At 36.6% G+C, this 21,881-nt stretch overlaps 3 protein-coding genes across 3 annotated transcripts; all 3 read left to right on the forward strand.

Annotated features, from left to right (window-relative positions):
- Positions 1–1,187: 1,187 nt before the first annotated feature.
- On the forward strand, positions 1,188–5,027 carry LOC143631794 (uncharacterized). Its single transcript, XM_077100433.1, has 8 exons — positions 1,188–1,319; positions 2,304–2,392; positions 2,479–2,617; positions 2,825–2,899; positions 3,799–3,920; positions 3,992–4,067; positions 4,634–4,693; positions 4,801–5,027. Exons 1-8 carry the CDS (start codon positions 1,218–1,220, stop codon positions 4,945–4,947), a joined length of 810 nt encoding a protein of 269 aa, XP_076956548.1. The 5' UTR covers positions 1,188–1,217; the 3' UTR covers positions 4,948–5,027.
- A 10,019-nt stretch (positions 5,028–15,046) lies between these two features.
- LOC143631895 (calcium uniporter protein 1, mitochondrial-like) lies at positions 15,047–18,049 on the forward strand. Its single transcript, XM_077100526.1, has 2 exons — positions 15,047–15,531; positions 16,931–18,049. The coding sequence occupies exons 1-2, from the start codon at positions 15,094–15,096 to the stop codon at positions 17,417–17,419; spliced, it is 927 nt and encodes a 308-aa protein (XP_076956641.1). The 5' UTR covers positions 15,047–15,093; the 3' UTR covers positions 17,420–18,049.
- Positions 18,050–19,330: 1,281 nt separating this feature from the next.
- Positions 19,331–21,881, forward strand: LOC143631795 (protein YCF54, chloroplastic-like). The gene is made up of 3 exons (XM_077100435.1): positions 19,331–19,587; positions 20,821–21,059; positions 21,575–21,881. Exons 1-3 carry the CDS (start codon positions 19,372–19,374, stop codon positions 21,756–21,758), a joined length of 639 nt encoding a protein of 212 aa, XP_076956550.1. The 5' UTR covers positions 19,331–19,371; the 3' UTR covers positions 21,759–21,881.

Here is a 21,881-nt window from a genome sequence, read left to right on the forward strand (position 1 = left end):
GATGTTTAAACTTTAAAGTCCCACCACAACAAGTAGCCTTACGGGCTTTTACCTTTTTTACACGTAAATAAGAGATTTTATTTATTAACTTTACAGCTGAATTATGGACTCTTACGACATTTTAGATTATTTTATAAGATACATGTAGATTATGGTCACTCGGTTAAAAATGTGTGCGGTTAATTTGTTTTTGCAACTATTTCGATTAAATTCTGAAATTAATAATAAAGTATTTCTAGTTATTTTTATGATTTAATAGGATATAATACAAGTACATATTTAAGTGAGACTGTGACAGGTAAAATAATGTATACTATGCTTAATGGAAAACAATATACTCTATGGGTATCCTAGTGTTAACTAAATAACCGTTTACATACGTGTACATGTCATTTCAGCTTGGGTTTGTCTATTGTGAAGAAGACTATGGTTCAAATTCTGGCATGTGATATATTACTTGTGTTATTATGAGTAGATGGGTATGCAAAAGGAGTCCTCTCACATTCATTCTATTTTTCCTATATTATCCCGCATGCTACATCAACTTTTTCCATGTTTTCCGGTTTCTTTTAATTTTTTTCCCAAAAATCACATGTCATCCCACATTTTCTCATTTCTTCCCCAAATCCCTAAAAAATAGAATCCGGGTAAACCGTGAAGTAATCCACGATTTCCGTGGAAAGAAAAGCCAAGACAAACTGGGAGAATGGTATTCCCGGCTGGCTCCGTTTTTCTCACCATTTCCTCGGCTTCTTCACGGGTCCACTCCGCCTCCAATACCGGTTCTATGTATCACCATATAAATAGTAAACATATGTATCTTTATACTATTGTCACAATTAAAATTAATTATTTGTTTAAACCAGTCATCTAACCTCATGATTTTTATAAATATTAAACACAACTACTTTAGTTGGAGTTTTTAATATTACAAAGTCTTGTGTACTCTTCTTCACTATATATAGTCACCAGGCTGGATTTGTCTCACAAAAAAAACAATATTGTTATCTCCAAATGCAATCAATTCCCCAACTACACATAAGCCAACTATCTATCCATAACATTTCATAAAACCCAGTAAGTTAATAAGTTGTAAGTTATACAATTGTTTTTTTTAAATATAATTTATGCTAAGTTTTTGCTGCAGTTTGAATAATAATAATAATAATAATAATAATAATAATAATAATAATAATAATAATAATAATAATAAACTCATGGCTCCATCTGGATATAGCACCATTGCTGCTCATGCAAGTTCAAGCAACCCAAGCTTGTGGTTGTATTCAGTATTTGGGGGCATTTTCATGTGTAAAATTGTAAGTTTTGACTCCTCTTCTTGTATCATATATGATAATATGATATTATTATCTATGGTTCTTATATTATATGGTGAAATTAGCTACTTCTTAATACATGGGCATGTGACAAGTAATATTGTCTGTTTTATCCATAGGAAGATGATGAATTATTTTTTTGGCTCGGGTGAGACGTTTAGAAGGTTACTAGTTATGGGATTGTTCTGTCTATCAGTGCGCTTAACTGTGGAATTCTAGTCATGTTATAATATCCAATGTGCCTAACGAATGAACCGGAACATGACACGTATATTTATTTGTGCCAAATACGAATCATAACCTGAATAAAATTAAAATAATGTACCTTATAAAAGATATATTTTTCATCAGTTATTCTAGTTTTAAACGGTTTAACTAAATTTGTTATACATGTCAACCCAAACACGACCTGCTTATTAACGAAATTAGACACGCTAACGGCTAACCCATAACCTGAATATTTTCGTTTCTGATTGACTTATGAGCCAATATTATTTTTAGTTTAAGGTTTACAGTTACATTACCAGGCCCGTATGTTGGAAGTAATTTCCAACTTAATAGCCCCGTCACGTGTAGGTGACCGAGTTGGACCTATTGGGCCCGTGGGATTCATTATTATGTAATGGGTTTATGGGGTTGTAACTAGGTTTTATTATATTTGGTAATGTCTTGGCTAGCAAGTTATGGTTAATCTATATAAACCAAGTAATGGTTAGAAATTATAGGTGGTGGTGTGAGATGCAACCGAGTTAGGGTTCATCTAAGAGGCACACACGAGATGTAACCGAGTTAGGGTTCATCAAGAGTCAAACCGAGTTAGGGTTTGACAGAGTTATAATCAGTTTTTAGAGTTATATTTTCTGATTAATAAACAAGAGTTATTTGTTTACATCGTGTTTGATTATCGATCCGAGACTTGACCGTAATCTGAATTTTCCTTCCAATGGTTATGTTTTGTTTTTGAAGGTTTATGAATTGACAGGAATAAGTAGCCCTTTGATCTTCCAAGGTTTTATAAAACTCGAGAATGCGAAGAAACTTGAATGGAAAAACCGGTTATCAATCAGCTAACTTCTTAATATTAATTTACATTTTATCATTTCATTATCATAGCTAAGGTAGTATTTATAAACTAATGCAGGGGCTTTTCAACAATCCATGCTATTTTTGTAGCCATTGGTGCTGCATATCTTTTAGTGATTTCGGATCTTTTTGATGAACATGTACGGGAAGAGTGGATCATTAACCGAACATCTGCATTGTCGGATGCTATACTTGGGGTATGACTATTTTTTTCACAATGTAACTTTAAGCGAAAACAAGTTCTTGTGGGCTTATTTTAATGTTAATGTGGCAAACATGTGTAAATAATTTATAATCATATTGTTATCAATCAACCAAACTTTTTTTTTTTTGACTTTTTGCCAATAAAGAATGGTGAAAGTGGTATATGCTAATATGTATGTATTTGTTTTGGATTGTTGCAGATATCAGTTGGTTATTTCTTGACAGACTTGGTGATGATTATTTGGACCTATCCAACTTTAGGTGGTTCCGAGTATGTAAGTATTCTTAGTCCTCGGGCTGCCCGCTTTCCTATGGGTTTCTTTTAAGGGTTTAAGGTTTATGTGAAATGACTAAAATACTCTTCTGTTGGGTGTATGTGAAATGACCAAAACGGGTTTAAACGGGTCAGATGCCGCCAAATGTTTATTCAAATGCTTAGGACGTCCTAAATCATTTTATTTTAAAAAAAACTCGACTGCTACTCCAATAATATATTTTTTTTAATTATATAAAAACAATTTACAAAATTCAAAATATGGACAAAGATGTGTTGGTTGGCCGGACCCTGTTTTACATTTTGACAATTTGACCAAACATTTTCTCTAAGGCTATCCGTAGTGGGGCGATTAAAAGGGGCGACAGGGGCGATTTTGGAGAGGAACACCCCCCCCCCCCCCGGCGATTGGTTTGGGGGGGGAGTGTTATTTGTCGCATGCGAGGGTTTGTAAAGTATTACTCTCTCTGTCCCATTATAAGTGTCCATATTTGAAAAACACAAAGTTTAAGGTGGACTAAATGATTATTTTTTTTTCTTACCAAATAATATTAATGCCCTTAAAAAGTGGGTCAATCAATATTGTTTATTAATGTTAGTTGTGTGTGTTTAAGGGTAAATTTGGAAATTGGCTAATAAATTTTGGAAGTGGACACTTGTAATGAGACCAATAAAAAAGGAAATATGGATACTTATAACGGGACGGAGGGAGTATTATTTTATTGTTGTGTGTGTGTGTGATATATGTATATGTATATTGGGTTACAACACCACTACACTCCTAAAATAAAAACCATACTTTGCTGACTGGGCGTCACATGGCACAAAACGCCCCATTTTGTAGCCCCTCCACTACACATAGCCTAAGTTTATTGATTTTGATCTCTTTTGCCTTGACAGTTTTTGCACCATGGACTCTCTTTGTTAGCCATTGGTCAATCCCTTTTAAGTGGCCTTGTTCAGTTTTACATCCTCTTTGTACTTTTCACAGAGATCACAACACCCTTGGTGAACTTAAGATGGTATATCAATCCAACAACTTGATTTTTTCACGGTCAACCGGAAGAGTCAATAACTAAATATGAATATGCAGGTATCTTGATGTTGCCGGGAAGAAGAACTCGACACTTTATATGTTAAATGGCGTTGCATTGTTTGTCGGGTGGTTGGTAACGTCTGTCGAATCTTAAATATTGTTATAGTTGCTTTGATTTACAAAAAGTCTAAAATCATTAATTTGTCAATTCCTCAAAGTCAAATTGGTCGGTCCGTTGCTTTAAGTAGGTTATCTTTTTCTGTTAGGCGTATGTGAAATGACCAAAATATTCTTCTGTTATAAAATAAACAAATAAAACTATATTTAACTGGCCCCACCTACTTATTATTATAAAACTAATACATAACCAAATCGTCTAGTAGCCCCATTAGAAAACCTAAACCTCACCCCCCCCCCCTCACCGATATAGGCCACTAAATGATTTGGTTAAGTATTATTATTTTTTTAAGATAAGGCGGGACCAACAAATATAGTTTGTTTAACATAAGGGTAACTTGGTCATTTTACACACACTTAACATAAGCAAAAATCGGAACACTACACGTGTAATTTCAAAAACAATGTATCAAATCCTAAATAGGGTAAACTGCGGGACCAACTGTATAATTAATTTTTTTTTTTAATTTCTTTCTTGTATCATTATCATTATTGTAATATGATTGTTAGTTGTTCCTGCAGGTTGCAAGGGTCCTCTTGTTTATTTTCTTTTTCTCCCACATGTATGCACATATGTATCAGGTAGATTGTTCAATCCCACATTGATTATTATAGGGATGCAGCCACGGCTCGCCATCACTGCTTCCATCATCACCGCCCCTGACAACAATTTATGTGTGTTGTTTCAGATTAAGCATATTTATCCGATGGGATTTTACAGCACGGTAATGATACCGTCCGCGCTGGCTTTGATGAACTTGTTTTGGTTTTGGAAGATTGCCAAAGGAATGGTTAAAACTCTAACCAACATGAAAGAGCATAATCATAGTAGTTGATTATGTTTCATTCTTATTTTTCAGTTATTGTATTTTAGTAAAAATGAAATGTAACAGAAGTTGAAGTATACTAGAGTGAATGATTTGGGGTTAGAGAAATTGTTAAATGGTTACTAATCTTAATGTTAAAGGGATAATTAAATTGAAACAAAACCTTACTTAATTGCTTCGGTTTTGATGTATTAAACGACCCTACTTAACTTCGTAAGGCATTGCCAATTTATTTGGTTAAGTAAGGTCATTTAATATAGAAACAGTTTCAATTAGAGAATGTTGACTTTATTTGCGAGATAAGTGGTTATAGTTCACTTCATAGGCGTCATTGTTTATACAGTTCTCCTTGTTCTTCACTTAAAATTGATTCAACATTAAACATGTATGTTGATGTAATTTAGAAAAATACTTTTTCTTAAAATAATTAGTGCAAATATGCATATACTTGACATGAAAAAAGTGTTAGGTACTTTTCCATAAATTCGATATCGGTAACTTCGGTACTACCAATACCATATTGAGATGAACATTTAGTAATGAGTACCGATGCCGATAGATTGGTACGGTATTCAGTATCTACTTTTGCATAAATTCTTATCAGTACAAGGTATCGATCTCATCCCAAGATAAGGGTTAAAGTCTGGTAGTTGTAAAAAAAATGTGTAGATTTGGACTAAAGTATTTAAAATACCAAACAATATAAAATATTTAAAAGTGAATAAAATTGCAAAATTAAAACCATCCAACCAACAAGAAGACCAACACTCCCACTATGAAACAAAATACTCACCAGTATAGAGCCAACCATAACAAGGACAGAACAACATTGATCTAGTAGAAACCACACACGTAACACAAACAAATTTCAAACATCACAAATCACAACACAACAATGTTGAACCGGTCCCATTGGAACATCTGTCGACTTGTCATGAATCCAGTTTTTTTTTTCGAACGTGGACTTTCATAGTGGTTGAATATTCAGCCACAGCTCTCGGAGAGAGCCCCAACCGCCCCACTCGGGCCAAGACTATGTTGTCTTAACCGAGCCCACGCTTGGCATCCGAGTTTGGCTAGGCGTTCCACGAGAAAATTTCAAGGCCCCTGCCACTTGACAGGAGTTGTCCGCCCACAAGAACAAGCTCTCTGGGAAGAGACACTCTAATAGAAAACTCGTGTCGCCATCAAGATTCGAACTTGAGAGGCCAACCGGCATCAAACTCTTACCCATCATTTGGCTGGCCACTTGAGCTAGCCCAAGTGATTCATGAATCCAGTTAAATGATAAATATCGGATTGCATATTACTCGTCTTAGAACGTTTTTGATATCATCATCTTTGAAAAGCGACCACCAAAGTACCATGATCATAGATCATACTAGATAGTTTCTTTTATATAACAACTTTTTTATGAACACCTAAAATTCCACATTAGCTACCACAGGACCGGCTTTGAGAATTGAAAAAAAAATTGGGGCCGAAGGCGAAAAATATTTTAGGCCTAAAGTAAATAAGAGTATTTTGTTGGGTTTAATCAATTTAATTGTTAAATTAGCATCCTTGGTTATTATTTGGGTTGTTTAAAAAACTTTTGTATAAATATAGGCTAAAACATGTTTCCAATTATGCTATAACCCACCACCTTTTAGTTGGGAGTCATACCCCTTCCCACTAGATCAAGTTAGTTGTTTTTATAATTGTGTTAAAACATTAAGTATAGATATAATTTTTCATCAAAATACATATAATTTAAAAAAAGAATATATATCCAGGCCTAGCGGGTAATCTGTAACATCCCGAAATTTCTAAAGTAATATTTAATATATTATTTTGTCGGGTGAAATAAACGAGTTAGTGGAACGATAATAATAATAATAGCAAAATATGAAGACTTAGTAGGATAGTTAGATGGGATTAGATAGGGACCAAAAGGAAATATGGGCCTTCGGTCCATGGGCTTAAGGGCGTATAAATACCCCCTTAAACCCCAATCATTTCCATTCCATCCATTTATCCATCCTAATCTCTACACACCCCAAAACACACAACCCGAACCAAGATCCAAAGGCGAGGACCCGAGCTCGTTGGTGCTAGATCGTCGTGACGAACCAAAGCAACAAAACCAGCTCGTGTTCGTAGTTCGACTCATTTACGGTACGTTTATATCGAGAACTTGTTCGTTTAGGTTTGGATTAGTATAGAAATGATAGATCTGTGTTTGTATGGTAAAAACGAATCCAACAAAGCTAAACTTACTGAAAATGGTTACGATTTGATGGGTTAATCGATTGATAAAAGAACCCGTAACCTATATGCCTAAATCGCACCCTTTAAACATCGATGTTAGGTCGATTTGATGGTTGGGGTTTGTAGGCGCTGGTCAGACGATTCCGTGGATACCTAAATCGAGTTATTTGGTTAAGAAACGAAGATGATTAAGGACGAACAGTAGCTGCAGCCGACAACTTCGCCTGCAAGCTAAGTTCGCCTGATGAACTTCGCCTAAAGCTAAGTTCGCCTGATGACAACTTCGCCTAAAGCTAAGTTCGCTTAAGGTTTAACTTCGCCTAAAGCTAAGTTCGCCTAAGGTTTAACTTCGCATAAAGCTAAGTTCGCCTAAGGTTTAACTTCGCCTAAAGCTAAGTTCGCCTAAGGTTTAACTTCGCCTAAAGTTAAGTTCGATTAGAAAATAAATTAAAAACCTAATGAAAAATGTGTTAAGACAGTTAATGGAAATAAAATTTTTCCAAGCTAACCTGGCAGCTCGACCCCAGCCAGGGGCTCTGCCCCTTGGACCCTGCTAGGGGCTGCCGCCCCTAGACCCCGCTGCCAGGGGCGCTGCCCCCGGACCCCCGTTCGTTGTGGGTCATATAAAGATAGAAATACAACATGAGTAGTAGTAGTTAATTGATACGTGTAATTATTATACAGTCAGCCGTGCACAACTGAAGAAAGGGATTACGATTAACGGTGAACGTAACCGTGTTCAGGTGAGTTTCTAGCCCCATTTCCTTGTTATGTTTTCGGGGCTGTGTGCATACTCGATGTGAAGTGTGAACACACTTACCTTAAGTGGTAAGTGTATGCTATAGATGTTATACGAGGTAGCTATTATATAATACTTGTTGGTGCGTGAACGATCTTCGGATATTGCACGCATCGCCAAGGATAGTGATTGCCAAGTGGTTATTAGTGTGTATGAGTGCTATGATGTGACTTGCTTATTATGTAAATAATATGAAGCATGTTGTAGACAAGTAGAGGTAGAGCGTGTTAGAAGTGGCAAGAGTGTAGTAAGAGTGTTAGTGGCACGACGATAGTACGTGGTAGGGTAAGCCTATACGTGACTACGTTATTAAAGCGGCAAAGTGGCAAAGTGGCATAACGTTATACGTTATTAAAGTGGCAAAGTGGCAAGGTGGTAGGTGTAAATAAGAGGCTAAGTGGTGAGGTAAGCAGGTTAGATAGTGGACTACGTGTCTGCGGATACGTATATGATGCATGTAGTGGTTGTATGATAAGTTGCTTGATTAACTAGAACTCACTCGGCGTAGCTGACTTTTAGTATGCACGCAGGTGATCAGACCAAAGAACTAGCATGAGGATGGCACATGGCATGGATTGAACGGCTGGCATCTTAAGATGGAAGAAAATATGTTTTAAATATAATGATTTGTTTTATAGTATCAGAAAAGAGATTGAATGTTTTGTAGCGAATGCTTCAAGTAAACATTTCCGCGAAAGTTTTAATTAACTCTGATTGCAAGAACTGTGTTTATGAGTAAATCCGACGCTAAAATAGGGCTACCGGTAACGGGGCCTTACATAATCACGCTTATGACCGTCGACTACCCTACCATATGCCATGGCCAGCCTTGAGCTACCACTTGCATGAATTTAAACCCACTATAATAAATTGCGATACATCATTCCAATTAATTATCAAATCACATACGTATAAAATTAATGTTTGATGTCTCTTCAATGGAGGCGTGATGGAGTCGGCTTTTCCTTTTAAGAACTTTTCGTCTATTAGTTTAATAATAGATTAATTATTTATATAATTTACAATTATATAATATAATGTAATATTATATAATATATTACAATATAATATAGACATAATTACAAATTTTGTCCTTTAAACAAAGCCAATTTATGGTTCGTGTCCTTTTTTTAGTTTCTTTGCAGGCGGTGTCCTTTAAACATTTTTTTCCTACACGTTAAGTCCTTTACGCTAACTGGGTTAGAAAAACTCAGTTAAATACCCTCACGTGAGGCGCATGTGAGGGCATTTTTGTCTTTTCGTCTATACCTGCAAAATGTTTAAATAACACTCTCTTTCTTCCAGAACTCATCCACCACCACCAAACCCACCATCAACACCCACTTTCACACCACCATTCAACCTCCAGCAACCACCGCCGCCGCCCACCAACTTCTCTTCCAAAACCCAATTCCATCTCCCAGACCAAACCAAAAACCCCAAAATTTTCACCACCAGTTTCCGAATTATGGTTTCCAAACCCTAAAATTTTGAGGTTTTCGATTATTATTTCCATCGTTAATGGTTCAAACGATGAAACCTGTGTATTGTATTCATGGGTGTAAGGCCCCGTTCCTGGTAGCCCTACTTTCGTGTTGGATTTACTCATAAACACAGTTCTAAATATCAGAGTTAATTAAAACATTCGCGGAATATAAAAGCTTTCGTAAAACATTTCATAGCAAAACACATCTTGTCTTAAAGCAACATCTTGTCTTTCAAAATAAACAAAACATTAAACTTAAACGTCTTGAGTCTTCCGATGCCAGCCTCTTATTCAGTGCCACGCGTCCCCTCAAGCGAGCTGCCTCATCCTACTCACCTGCGTGCATACTAAAAGTCAGCTACGCTGAGTGAGTTCTAGTTAATCATACATTATACAATACACGCAAACTTATACTCTTTCATTCATACTTTCATACTTTCATACTTTCTTTTGTACTAACTTGCTTTCATATCTTACGTTATAAAGAGCATTACGCCCTACATTCCTCGAGTATTATTAGGGCTCGGTACCCTCCTTCCTCGAGTATTATTAGGGCTCGGTACCCTCCTTCCTCGAGTATTATTAGGGCTCGGTACCCTCCTTCCTCGAGTATTATTAGGGCTCGGCACCCTCTTTCCTCGAATATTAGTAGGGTTCGATTCCCTCTTCGTTACCATACAACCATACATCATACCTCGAGTATTATTAGGGCTCGGTACCCTTTTCGTAACCATACAACCATACAACCTTCCTTTCCTTCTTTTACTAACTTTATCACGTTCATACACATAAGCATACGTATCATACTTACCTTATACATAGCGTTACAACCTGACAGTACGTGCAATATTCGAAGATCGTTCACGTACCATCAAGCAATCATTCATACATTCACATTATTCACATAAGGCATACACTTATCTCTTAGGATAAGCGTATTAACAAACATATTGAGTATGCACATAGCCCCGAAAACATAACACATAATGGGGCTAGAAACTCACCTGAATCCTGTTACGCTCTCCGTTAATCGTTATTCCCTTTTTGAGCTGTGCACGGCTAACTGTATAATATTTACATGTATCAATTAACTATCACCACTCATATTATCTTTCTAGTCTTAGCTACTACCCACAACGAACGGGGGTCCGGGGGCAGCGCCCCTGGCAGCGGGGTATAGGGGCGGCAGCCCCTAGCAGGGTCCAAGGGGCAGAGCCCCTGGCTGGGGTCGAGCTGTTATTTCCATTAACTGTCTTAACACATTTTCCATTAGAATTTTGGATCGTTGAATAATATGTTACTTAAAAGTTCAATGGCTTATTTGTAATTAAATCATTCTTTTCTAAGTTCAGGGACCATTCTGTCATTATGTTAAACTTCTAATTCGTCCCAGTCCTTTAACGAATGGGGTTCATAACGAATGAACCCATTCGTTACCTTATAACGAATCATGCCTTATTCGTTTGATCTAGTTAGCGAATTGAACCCTATGACGAATTGAACTCTTAGCGAATCAGTCCACATAACGAATTAGTCCATATAACGAATTAGTCCAAGTAACGAATTGGACCTTCTAATTTGTTATCTTTTCCTTAACGAATCAGGACACGAACTAAGGCTAGTTCGTTATCTTTCCTCAGCGAATCTACTTAACGAATCACCCTTAATTCGCTAAATTCCCGTTAGTGAACTAGGGTTAGGTCAGGACATACCCTTAACCTCGTATTACTTTTCCGGCGCCGTCATTGCCGGAAAGCCGCCGGAAAAACGCGAACTCACCGGAAAAACGATTTTTAACTCGTTTTTCACCGTTTTTCGCCCCGTTCGATCCAGATTTGAGCTAGGGTGATCCCTAAACTCATCATAGGTTCGGTTTATACCCGATTCCACCCGGATCTCGTGATTTAAACGGTTTAACGGTGTCGGCTCGTTGTTTCGCAACTTTATCTAACGGGTTAAGCTCATACAATATTAAACTATCGTTACCTCGGATAGGTGCTCGGTTTCCTTCTTGATTTCGGCTAGAGATAAGGAAGAACTAGAGAGGAATCTTAAGTGTGTGTTTTGGGTGGTGTATGGAATATGTGTGAATGAGGATTAAATGGATATTAAGGGTTTATATATTTATGGATCATGGGCTTAAGCCCATGGTCTTTCCTTCTTTCTTTCCTAACCCAAGTCCATAACCCATATTCATTTACCCAGCACTGGCCTAACTCGTATTCTATTTATCTACACCGATAACGACCCACTATGAAATAACGAAATTTATTTTTATTATAATAACCGAAAGTAGGATGTTACAATGGGTTTACTCAAATACCCCAAATCAACCACACCCGTCTTTCTCAAATTGGAATTTGTCCGATCAGAACCCATGTAATTGGTCTCACATTACTTGTTCTATAAACAATTTTGTCACCGAAATTGACATTCAATCGGTGGAATTAGCCTTACCCTTTCCGTCGAATCTTTCGGTGTTGAGGTTCCTTGATATTGTGCTCATCGCGGGTACAAGATCTCTCATTATTTGTATATCTTGGTCGGTGGCGGGGATCGTTTGCGTTTGTGAGCGGAAGTGGGAGGAGGACGGCGGCGGTTGGAGATGGGTGGTTGACGGCGACGGTGGGGAGTGGGAGGAGGAGGACGGCGACGGTTGGAGATGGGTGGTTGACGGCGACGGTGGGGAGTGGGAGTAGGAGGACGGCGGCGGTGGGGAGTGGGAGGAGGAGGACGGCGGCGGTTGGAGATGGGTGGTTGACGGCGGCGGTTGGAGATGGGTGGTTGACGGTGGCGGTTGGAGATGGGTGGTTGACGGCGGCGGCGTTTGTGAGGGTTTCAAGGGATTTGGGAGTGATGATGATTGGTGGGTTGAATGGAATGGAATCTGCAATGGAGTGGTTGTGGTATGGTGATGGTGGTGGCTTAGAGAGAGAAAGAAAAGAAAAAGGAGGGGGAAGATGTTATAAATTTGTAGGTACAGACGAAATGACAAAAACGCTCTCACATGCGCCTCACGTTAGGGCATTTAACTGAGTTTTTCTAACCCAGTTAGCGTAAAGGATATAACGTGTAGGAAAAAAATGTTTAAAGGACACCGCCTGCAAAGAAACTAAAAAAGGACACAAACCGTAAATTGGCTTTGTTTAAAGGACAAAATTTGTAATTCTGTCTATAATATATTAATTTGTAATCTTATAAAAATAAAACATTATATATTAAAGGTTATAAATGAGCTACAAGCATAGATCAAGTTAATTATGCGTTTTAGATGGTGACGGAAACGTCTTTATGAGCTATTTTTCTTCTTTAGCATGCAAAAGATAAAAGAAAGAACCAACACGAGTAAAAATAAGAAAAAAGTTAAGCTTTTTTTCAACAAAACACAACTATCATCATTGTCACCCCGCATCACAACCCAATACACCACCATATAAGGCTACAACATCATAGAGATCCCATATTTTTTTGAACGCTGACTTTCTTGTGTGATAGTTCACCACGCTCCCCAAATTTATATAGTTTTGTTGCTCTACTCTAGCCAGACTATGTTGTCTTAACCGAGACCCACGCTGGCCTTGGAGTTTGGCTTCGACGTTCCACAGGTGGGCTCGATATTCGAACTGATAACCTCACAAAATATAGCTTAAATCCTTCATTACCATAATCCACCAAAAAATCATTCATTGTCATAATACATCAAAATTAACAAAAGTAGGTATTGAACTTGACTCTCAATTGAATAACTTAAACCATGTACCACTATGCCAAATTATCGAGATCCTACATAACGAGGCAATGGTAGTGGTAGCGGTAATAATAATAATAATAATAATCCCCCACATGTGGCCTAGTGGTAGGAAATTTGGATTTTCAGTGGAGACCCAAGTTCGAATTCCACATGTGTCACATTTGGGTGGATATTGACAATGAAAAATTTGAGTTAGGCCTTGTGCAGAGGTTGTCAGTTCGAACCCAGAGCCCACCTGAGTTTTCATCCTACCGTGTGTTACGCCAGATAGTTATGCTCTTGTGGTGGCACAACGATTGTGAAGATGCAGTCGGCGGTATAGTTTCCTAGCGGAACACCAAAGCCAAACTCTAAAGCCAGCGTGAACCCGATTAAGACAACATGGTATGGCCAGAGTGAGGCATCGGGGCTCTCCAATTTCAAAAATTGTAGTAGCCTAAATGCAAGAAAACCACTGTTCTAAAAAATCTATAATATATAAACGAACTCAAAAATCCTACGTGTCCCGATGTGGTCGCTCCCCCTTTTTTTAGAGTCACTGGATTTGCTTGATTTTTAAATGGAGGTGTCTCATGCATTTGACCCGAATTCACGAGTATGGGTCTCATCAAACCTAAATATTTCTTAAACGAGTTATAATATCTCTTTAAATTAAAAACTAATCACACTAAATATTTGATATAAAAATCATATAAAATAAGGATATACTAAAAATTAATATCTGATTTATTTAAAAATGATATGTAGTACTTATAATTAATAAGTCAAATTTTATAGTAAAAAAATAAACGGGTCTTGGGTCTCATCAAACCCATATAGCTTTTAAACCGGGTTATAACATCTCATTTATTTGTGAAATAATTTATCGTCAAACCATAAGTATATAATTAACTTTCATACAATAAAAAATATTAAAATTCAAAAAATAACTAAATACAGTATTAAAAACAAATAATATAAAACAATCCCCGTAATACGAGGGCAATTTTTTAAAAACCGGTATTTTACTTGTACCGGATTGGACTAAAAAATGGTACAACCGGTTGAACCGGATTATACCGGAAGGTTCAACCGGTTGAATAGTTTACCTTATAATTGTCTATAGATGTAACTTTAATCCTAAAATAACCTAAAACTAAATGATTTCTATAACAAAAAGTAATCCAAATGTTAATTCATATTAAAAAATAATACAAAAGCATTCAATTTAAAAAAAAATAGTCATAAAGTTTACACGTTTGAATGTTAATTGTTGGGTTAAAAGTAATTTTGAAAAAACATAGGTCACAAATATCAAAAATTTCTTGGGCTTAAAACCGGTTTGCCGGTAAAACCGGTATATTAGACAAAAACCGCCGGTCTAATGTTCTAACAAACAGGTCAAAAATATCGGACTCAAAATACCGGCCTATTGTGAAATCCGGTTCAATCGGTTTTTAAAACACTGTACGAGGAAATAAAAACCAGTAATAATATAATTAGAAGACTACATAGCTTACAACGCGTTTTTAAAAATCGACATGATATCTAAATCTTTGAATTTTTTAATCAAATTCAGTGTATCAAAATTCATCAAAAGCACAACGCTATTCTCACGGTGAACAACACACGCATCCCAACATCGTTACACGCCACGTGTCACCATCTCAACCATCAAATTAATCTCCATTTAGCCAGTCAAATTCTGATCGTCACCCATCTTCTCTCTCTACAATGCCTCTCTTTCTAAAACCGGCCTTCCGGCAACGTTCATGTTTCAGTTACTAACACACAACAATAATAATAATAATATTATTAATCACCATTACATATTCAGATCTCTGCGTAATGCACAAATATACATACTAATACAATACATATTATTATTTTATGATGTGGAGATCATCGTTTTTATTGTTGAAAGAAGGATTATTATCGTCACGAACTGTTAGGTCAAAACCGGTGACGTGTGGCTTACGACAACGAGTTGTTAGGTCATCGGATTACATAAGCGGTGGATTTAGGTTTAGGTTTTTGAGTACGGCCGGCGGCGGAGGAGTACGGCGGAGTGGTGATGACGGTGACGGTGGTGATGATATATCGATTGCGGAGACGAAGAAGCTGATGAGGTTGGTGAATGTGGAGGCGTTGAAGACGAAATTTGGTACGGAAGGAAAAGAGGTGATAGGTTATTCGGAATTGTTGAAGGCGTGTGAGAGTACGGGCGTTGCGAAATCGGTCGAGGAGGCGAAGGCGTTTGCGCGTGTGCTTGATGAAGCTGGAGTTGTTTTGATCTTTAGGGATAAGGTTTACCTTCATCCTGATAAGGTATAATTTGATGATATTTATTTATATGTTTATGTATTTTATTTGTAGTTTTGCTTAGCTAGGGACACATTATTTGTTTAAGTTAGATTAAAATAGATTAGGGCATGTGAAATAGAGACTTGGACATATGCAGTCAATATTGGTGGATCTCGGTTGTCTGTCATCGTGTGAAATAGCGGTCAGAATATCGGTACCGTTAACATTGGCGATATTGACCAATATTTCATCGAGATTCTCGTTATCAGTTCCTACTACTTGCTACATTTGTTAGTTTTTTGCAAGTTGCAAAAGGATAGTTTGTTAGGAGATATATTGAATTGTTAGTGTTAAAGTGCTACACACACGCGCGCGCGCACACACATATATATAAATTATGCATGATATTAAAATTATCGATATCCCAGTGCGATAACCGAATCTCAAATATTGGTCCTTGAGCGATATTTGATATTTTTCCGCATTAACTGCTTAGATTTGGACATAATTAATATTTCATATTATTTTTATCAGAAAGAACAAATTTGGTTGAGAAGTGAAAGAAATCATGATTGTAAAATTTCTCATTTCTAGCTCTGAGTTTAGCTAGATTTTATAGAAGCAAACGTTCGACCTTGGATTGGGATAAATGGTGTAGTTTAGTTTTGTGAGTTTACCTTTATAAGTTGGTTCAGGTTCGGTTTGTGTTTTTGTATGTTTCGGGCTTCTTGCTTTTTGTAAGTGGCCCTCTTTTGTTGTCTTAATGATATCGGCCTTTCAAAAAAAAAAAACTGGTGGTACTTGCATTTGATTGGAAGAATATTTCTGATGTTAGTCCTCTTTAGGTTTTAATCTATTGATAATGTTAAGTTGCATGATGATTGTGATTATTGTTTGATTAATTGATTGTATTCTTCTTAGTTTCTATTGAGTTTTTACTTTGTCACTAACTCAAGCAGTCAAGCTGCATATTTAGTTATTTACTCTGTTTCTAACATGTTTTTTTTTGTTGATATCTGTATGATATGTTAAGTGTGTATAGCTTCATTGGATATTTTTTGGTTAAGTTTGAAAGATACATGCGAATTGCATGACAGTTTTGTTTGTCAAGCACGAAACTGATTCTTGAGTCATTTAACATGAATGGTGTGTGTCACAAATAATTTTTCAAATCAGGATTCTCTGTATGTAAGAAACTAAGAACTAAAACAATTTATATATTGGAAATCACATACTGAAACAGTTTTGTTTTTGTTGCTTATTATCTTCAACATTGGAATTATGAGTCAGGTTAATATGACTGTGCTATATAGAATACAAGAAGTTCTATTGTGTTATAAATACTAAGTGATTTATAAAAGTAGACTAGACTATTGTTGTATTATTTGTTTCTACAATAATGCTAGCACATTAAACTATTTAGGTGGTGGATTTGGTTAGAAAGGCGGTGCCACTAGCCTTAACACCCGAAGATGACCCTAGGCGAGAAGAACTAAAAGCCTTACAAGTGAAACAAGAAGAAATTGATAGGCTGGCCCACAAGCAGGTTCGGTGGATCCTCTATAGCGGGCTCGGGTTTTCACTTGCTCAAATCGGGCTTTTCTTTCGTTTAACCTTTTGGGAGTTCTCTTGGGATGTTATGGAGCCCATTGCATTTTTTGCAACGACGTCGGGTATTATTGTAGGGTACGCGTATTTTCTTATTACATCGCGGGACCCGACATATCAAGATTTCATGAAGAGATTGTTTTTGTCGCGTAGAAGAAAACTTATGAAAAAGCATAATTTTGATGTTGGGAGATTTATGGAGTTACAGAAGAAGTGTAAGTCGCCTTTGGATGCACCCCCGACAGCTAAACATGATTTTGCTGGTGTGGAGTTGGAGACTCGGGATTTGGTGCATAAGAACTAACATAAAGAGGTTTGACTTTTGGTTGACATGTTTTGACTTTTGACTTTTGTTGACCATCTGTTATTATTCATGCCCACAAATTTTTGAGGTGAAATATTGGATTTTTGGATATTTTAATGCCCTTTTGTGGGTTATAATATTTTTTTCTTTTGTTTCAAGCTGAGCGGTTTACCCATTCACCAGAATGCCACTTTTTGGGTTTACTTTTATATACTGTAGGAAGTTAATTGAGTTTAAAATGTGAATTTTCATTATGGGCAGTGTATTTTCAGAACTAAATTTAAACACATTGTGTCCACTTCGACACGGACCTTGTGGCTGAGTCGGGATGAGCCTTTATTTGTGTCAAATTATCCCTACATGTCTTGTAGTGGATACCGATTAACTGGTTATTGGCTAAATGATCAAAACCGATTATTGTTAATAACCAGTTACGGTTCGGTTTTTGCAGCAACTGTAACCGGTTAGGTTGGTTGTAGCGGCCAAACGGTTTGGTTTTTACGTTCTGTGCTGGTTATTTTTTCTGTTTACTAACTTCTGTAGATTTCATTTACAAAACAAGTGCCAAGTAAGAAATCACAGTAAACTTCTATTAAATTACTTTTACAGCAGTTTTTTATTCCATTCAGCAACTATATTATTTTTAATTACAGTTTCAACAGACACAGAATGGAATGTTGGAATGCAAACAAATGGGATAGTAATTTTAAAAAACTCACTTTTAACTAGTCAAGAAACATATCAATAACATAAGTTAAAACTTCAGTTACTACTTCCAGATTGTGGTCTTATATTTTGTGTTTTATTTTGCATACTATATTCCAGCGTGTGATGTTAAAACATCTGTAACTGGTGAGTTTTGAGTCTAATTGAACCCCAACTTAAATTCAATTTTATGATTAAATCAAGAAGCTAGTAAAAACAAAAGGTTTTACAATGGATTCCAAAGTATCAAAATAGGTTTGTAATTTGATGTTCTGGCCAACCGCCTAAGCCTTTCCCGTCTTCCTAGAGGCTCTCCTCGCCTCTTCCAGTGTGATACTAGTCGATATTGTTGTTGAAGAGATTGTGGAAATATATTTCTCATCTTAACTTTATATCACATCCCTTTACCAAAGCCCGCCCATCCTATCGTTTAATAAACTTCACGACTCCTAGATCCATCTTGAAAATAAATTCTACTTACAACCAAATCCCATTAACATAATTTATTAGAATCTGCCATGCTTGTTGCGACTTTTTATTGGAATTGGAAATAAACTTACACATTTCCCATATATAAATTTCTCCCAATATCGTAATTTAGTCATTTAACTTTCTAAAACCAACAACCATAACCCACTATCATGGTGTAACGGCCTACTATTACCTATATATACATCAGTTGATGCTACACAGACATTCATGACATCATAATACAAACCGTATCATACAGACGATATGAGTTTTTCCAGTGGTATAAACTATTTTAATTCATTTTAGTTTCAGTCAAACACATTATACTAGTCATGTGACATGACAGACACCCCCTCATCCAAACACTCACACGAACCACTGACGCATTTTGTATTGTGGCCCGGGATGGCTCCAGTTACCCCCCGTTTTTTTTCTCAGTAGTGTAAATTCATGCGTTTTCGTCTAAAAATCATTATATGTAGTGTTAATTTACTCGTTTTCATGAAATTTTTTATACGTATTAAGTCTGACCAGCGGTCGTTTTCTTCCAAGCTTCACCATTATTCACATGTCATACGACCAATATGACATGGACGAGTCCATCGGCCGGGTGAAAATTGTACAATAGCGAAACACAAGGGACTTCACAAAACATCATACTACAATATCAACTAGATAAGATTCTATGATTGCATGATGATAACAATACGAGATATAATAAGATCATCTTGTCTTCAACCTCCATAACTGTTTCTAATCCAAAACACCAAATAATCATGAGCCTGATGAAATCTCTCGGTGCTTCCGCCGTCGTAAATGTACCTACCGCCACCGTAACCACCACCCAACTCCACCACTCTACACACTCCTTCACATTCATATCTTCACCACATCATTTCCCCAAATTAACCACCGCCACCGTCAGCCGGAGAACAACCTCCTCCGTCAGGACCGCCATTGCCGCCGTTGATTCTTCCGAAACCGTTGAAAAGGTTTGGTTTCGATTATAATTCGAGTTTTTCGATCGATTTCGAACAGATTTTTCAATGTAATTGATAATTTATAGATAATGTAATTAGATTAGAACAATAATTTGATCTTTTAACTGAACAAACGATCGAACACGAATAATTGAAAAGGTTAAGAAACTGAACATAGATGAACGCACATTACATAAATTAGTTAAAATAGGCCGTCTCCGAGAATTTTAATACCTCGGTCGAGCCAAAATAAAAATGCCCGTAGGTCTTATCGAAAATTTTATTCGCTAATGTACATGGATAAAACTTTTATCGACCGATTTGTTATAAACAGAAACCATTCTGAGCATGTAATCATCTCATAAACCATTGCAAAGAACCTTATTTTTAACACAGAAAAACATATATATGTAATATGTATAAAAAAGTTTGTACCCTCGAAACTTATGTGCCCCGGCCGATGGTGCGGCTCGCACACCCTCCGAGCCTCCCCTGAGTTAAAAGTATGCGGGGCCTAAAGAGTTATTAAAACTATATTGTAATGACATAAAAATAAATTAATATATTAACGAACGTAAACCAAGGCTGATGGGTATACACCGGTGGGGATGCCCACTAGTCCTAGGTGGCTGCCTACACGGCACTCTTCACACTACTGGTCTCATTGGAACAACACACCCCCTCCCCCCCCCCCACACACACCACACACACAATTTTCTGGTGAGCATGCTCAGTATGGTCACCCAATCAAACTTATATTTATTTATTTTTCTTTTCTTTTTATTATTAAATAATGGAATTGTGGAGAATGATGTATTTCCTTGGTTGAAGAGTGATGTTGAATGATGGGAGGGAGGCTGACGTGGCACAAACGTGACGAATGAGGGGAATGATGTTGAGGGGTGTTTACCCCTTAGCCTAATGAACATAAACGAATTTTGAATGAACGAACGGAAACATAAGTTCACAAACATAAACAAACGAATGAAGCATATTCTAATGCTCGTTTGTTTAACTAAATGAACACAATTTTTGTTTTATGTTCGTTGTTTATTGAATAAACAAACATAAACAAACTCGCTGTCGAACAGTTCAAAAATTGTACATCGAACATTCAGTTTGTTTATTGGCCTAATTTTGCGGCTAATTAAGTAAATGTGGGTACACATAACTATTTTGTCATTGCCCATATGTGACATGTGAATTAAAAAAAATAAAAATTAAAAACCATTTTGCAAAATGCAGGAAACAGAGAGTAACAAGAGATACCATTTTGTGGTTGCAAATGCAAAATTCATGTTGGATGATGAAGAACACTTTCAAGAACAGTTATTTGAACGGGCCCGCCTTTTCAAAGAGCGAAACATGGAACAGGATTTTTGGCTTGTGATCGAACCCAAGTTTTTGGACAAGTTTCCCGACATCACCAAGCGGCTCAAGAGACCCGCGGTTGCTTTGGTTTCCACTAACGGCACATGGATCAAGTAAGCCCGTCACCACATCCTCAAATTATAAAATGTTTGATTTGAATAGGCCTGTGAACGAATTGAACGAACACGAACAACTAGACGAACATGGTTTTCTTGTTCATGTTCGTTCGTTAAGAAATTGAACGTGTTTGTTTATGTTTGTTCCTTAATACTTATAGTATAAATGTGAACAACAATAAGTGGTCTAAATAGTTATGAAACTAAACTAAATGTTTATGTAGTTGGTCTAAAAATTTAAATGAATTATTAGTTAATATTATTGAACGAACACAAACAAACGTAAACTAGACATAAATGAACGAATGAGATATTTGGTCATAGTCATAGATGTTAATTTAACTAAATAAAGAAGATGTTTGTTTATGTTTGTTCGACTATTAAATAAACGAATGTAAACATACAGTTCACTGAAACGTTTGGTTCGTATACAGGCCTAGATACGAAGCAAGGATATATATGAATGTATAATTTGATTATAACATCTTATTCTATATTTATGTTATAACTAGGTTTATGAAATTGAGACTAGATCGTGTTTTACAAGAAAGCTTTGAAGCCGAGAGTGTTGAAGAGGCATTGGCCTCTAATCCGGTTGATTTGGAGTTTGAGAAACCCGATAAATGGGTTGCTCCATACCCCAAATATGAGTTTGGCTGGTGGGAGGCTTTCTTGCCACCAATCGCTCAAGTATGAAAATAATATGGTTTTGACACGAGTGTTGTAGAATTTGATAGGACGTTTTGTATGTTAAGGTTGTAAGAATGTTTAACGTTGTTTGTAACTTTTTCTAGTCGAGTTTAATGTTTTTAAATATAA

This window comes from Bidens hawaiensis, unplaced genomic scaffold (genome assembly GCF_021521415.1).
Source record: "Bidens hawaiensis isolate Kalapana, Puna unplaced genomic scaffold, B.hawaiensis_p1.1 tig00006258_1, whole genome shotgun sequence".
Classification (NCBI taxonomy): domain Eukaryota; kingdom Viridiplantae; phylum Streptophyta; class Magnoliopsida; order Asterales; family Asteraceae; genus Bidens; species Bidens hawaiensis.

Excerpts from the sequence above, each read along its gene's own strand:
- LOC143631794 (XM_077100433.1), top strand. The coding sequence starts at position 1,218 with ATGGCTCCATCTGGATATAGCACCATTGCTGCTCATGCAAGTTCAAGC. Across the intron at positions 2,618-2,824 it reads TGTCGGATGCTATACTTGGG|ATATCAGTTGGTTATTTCTT; the intron begins GTATGACTATTT and ends GGATTGTTGCAG. Across the intron at positions 2,900-3,798 it reads CTTTAGGTGGTTCCGAGTAT|TTTTTGCACCATGGACTCTC; the intron begins GTAAGTATTCTT and ends TTGCCTTGACAG.
- LOC143631895 (XM_077100526.1), top strand. The coding sequence starts at position 15,094 with ATGATGTGGAGATCATCGTTTTTATTGTTGAAAGAAGGATTATTATCG. Across the intron at positions 15,532-16,930 it reads TTTACCTTCATCCTGATAAG|GTGGTGGATTTGGTTAGAAA; the intron begins GTATAATTTGAT and ends TAAACTATTTAG.
- LOC143631795 (XM_077100435.1), top strand. The coding sequence starts at position 19,372 with ATGAGCCTGATGAAATCTCTCGGTGCTTCCGCCGTCGTAAATGTACCT. Across the intron at positions 19,588-20,820 it reads CTTCCGAAACCGTTGAAAAG|GAAACAGAGAGTAACAAGAG; the intron begins GTTTGGTTTCGA and ends TGCAAAATGCAG. Across the intron at positions 21,060-21,574 it reads ACTAACGGCACATGGATCAA|GTTTATGAAATTGAGACTAG; the intron begins GTAAGCCCGTCA and ends TGTTATAACTAG.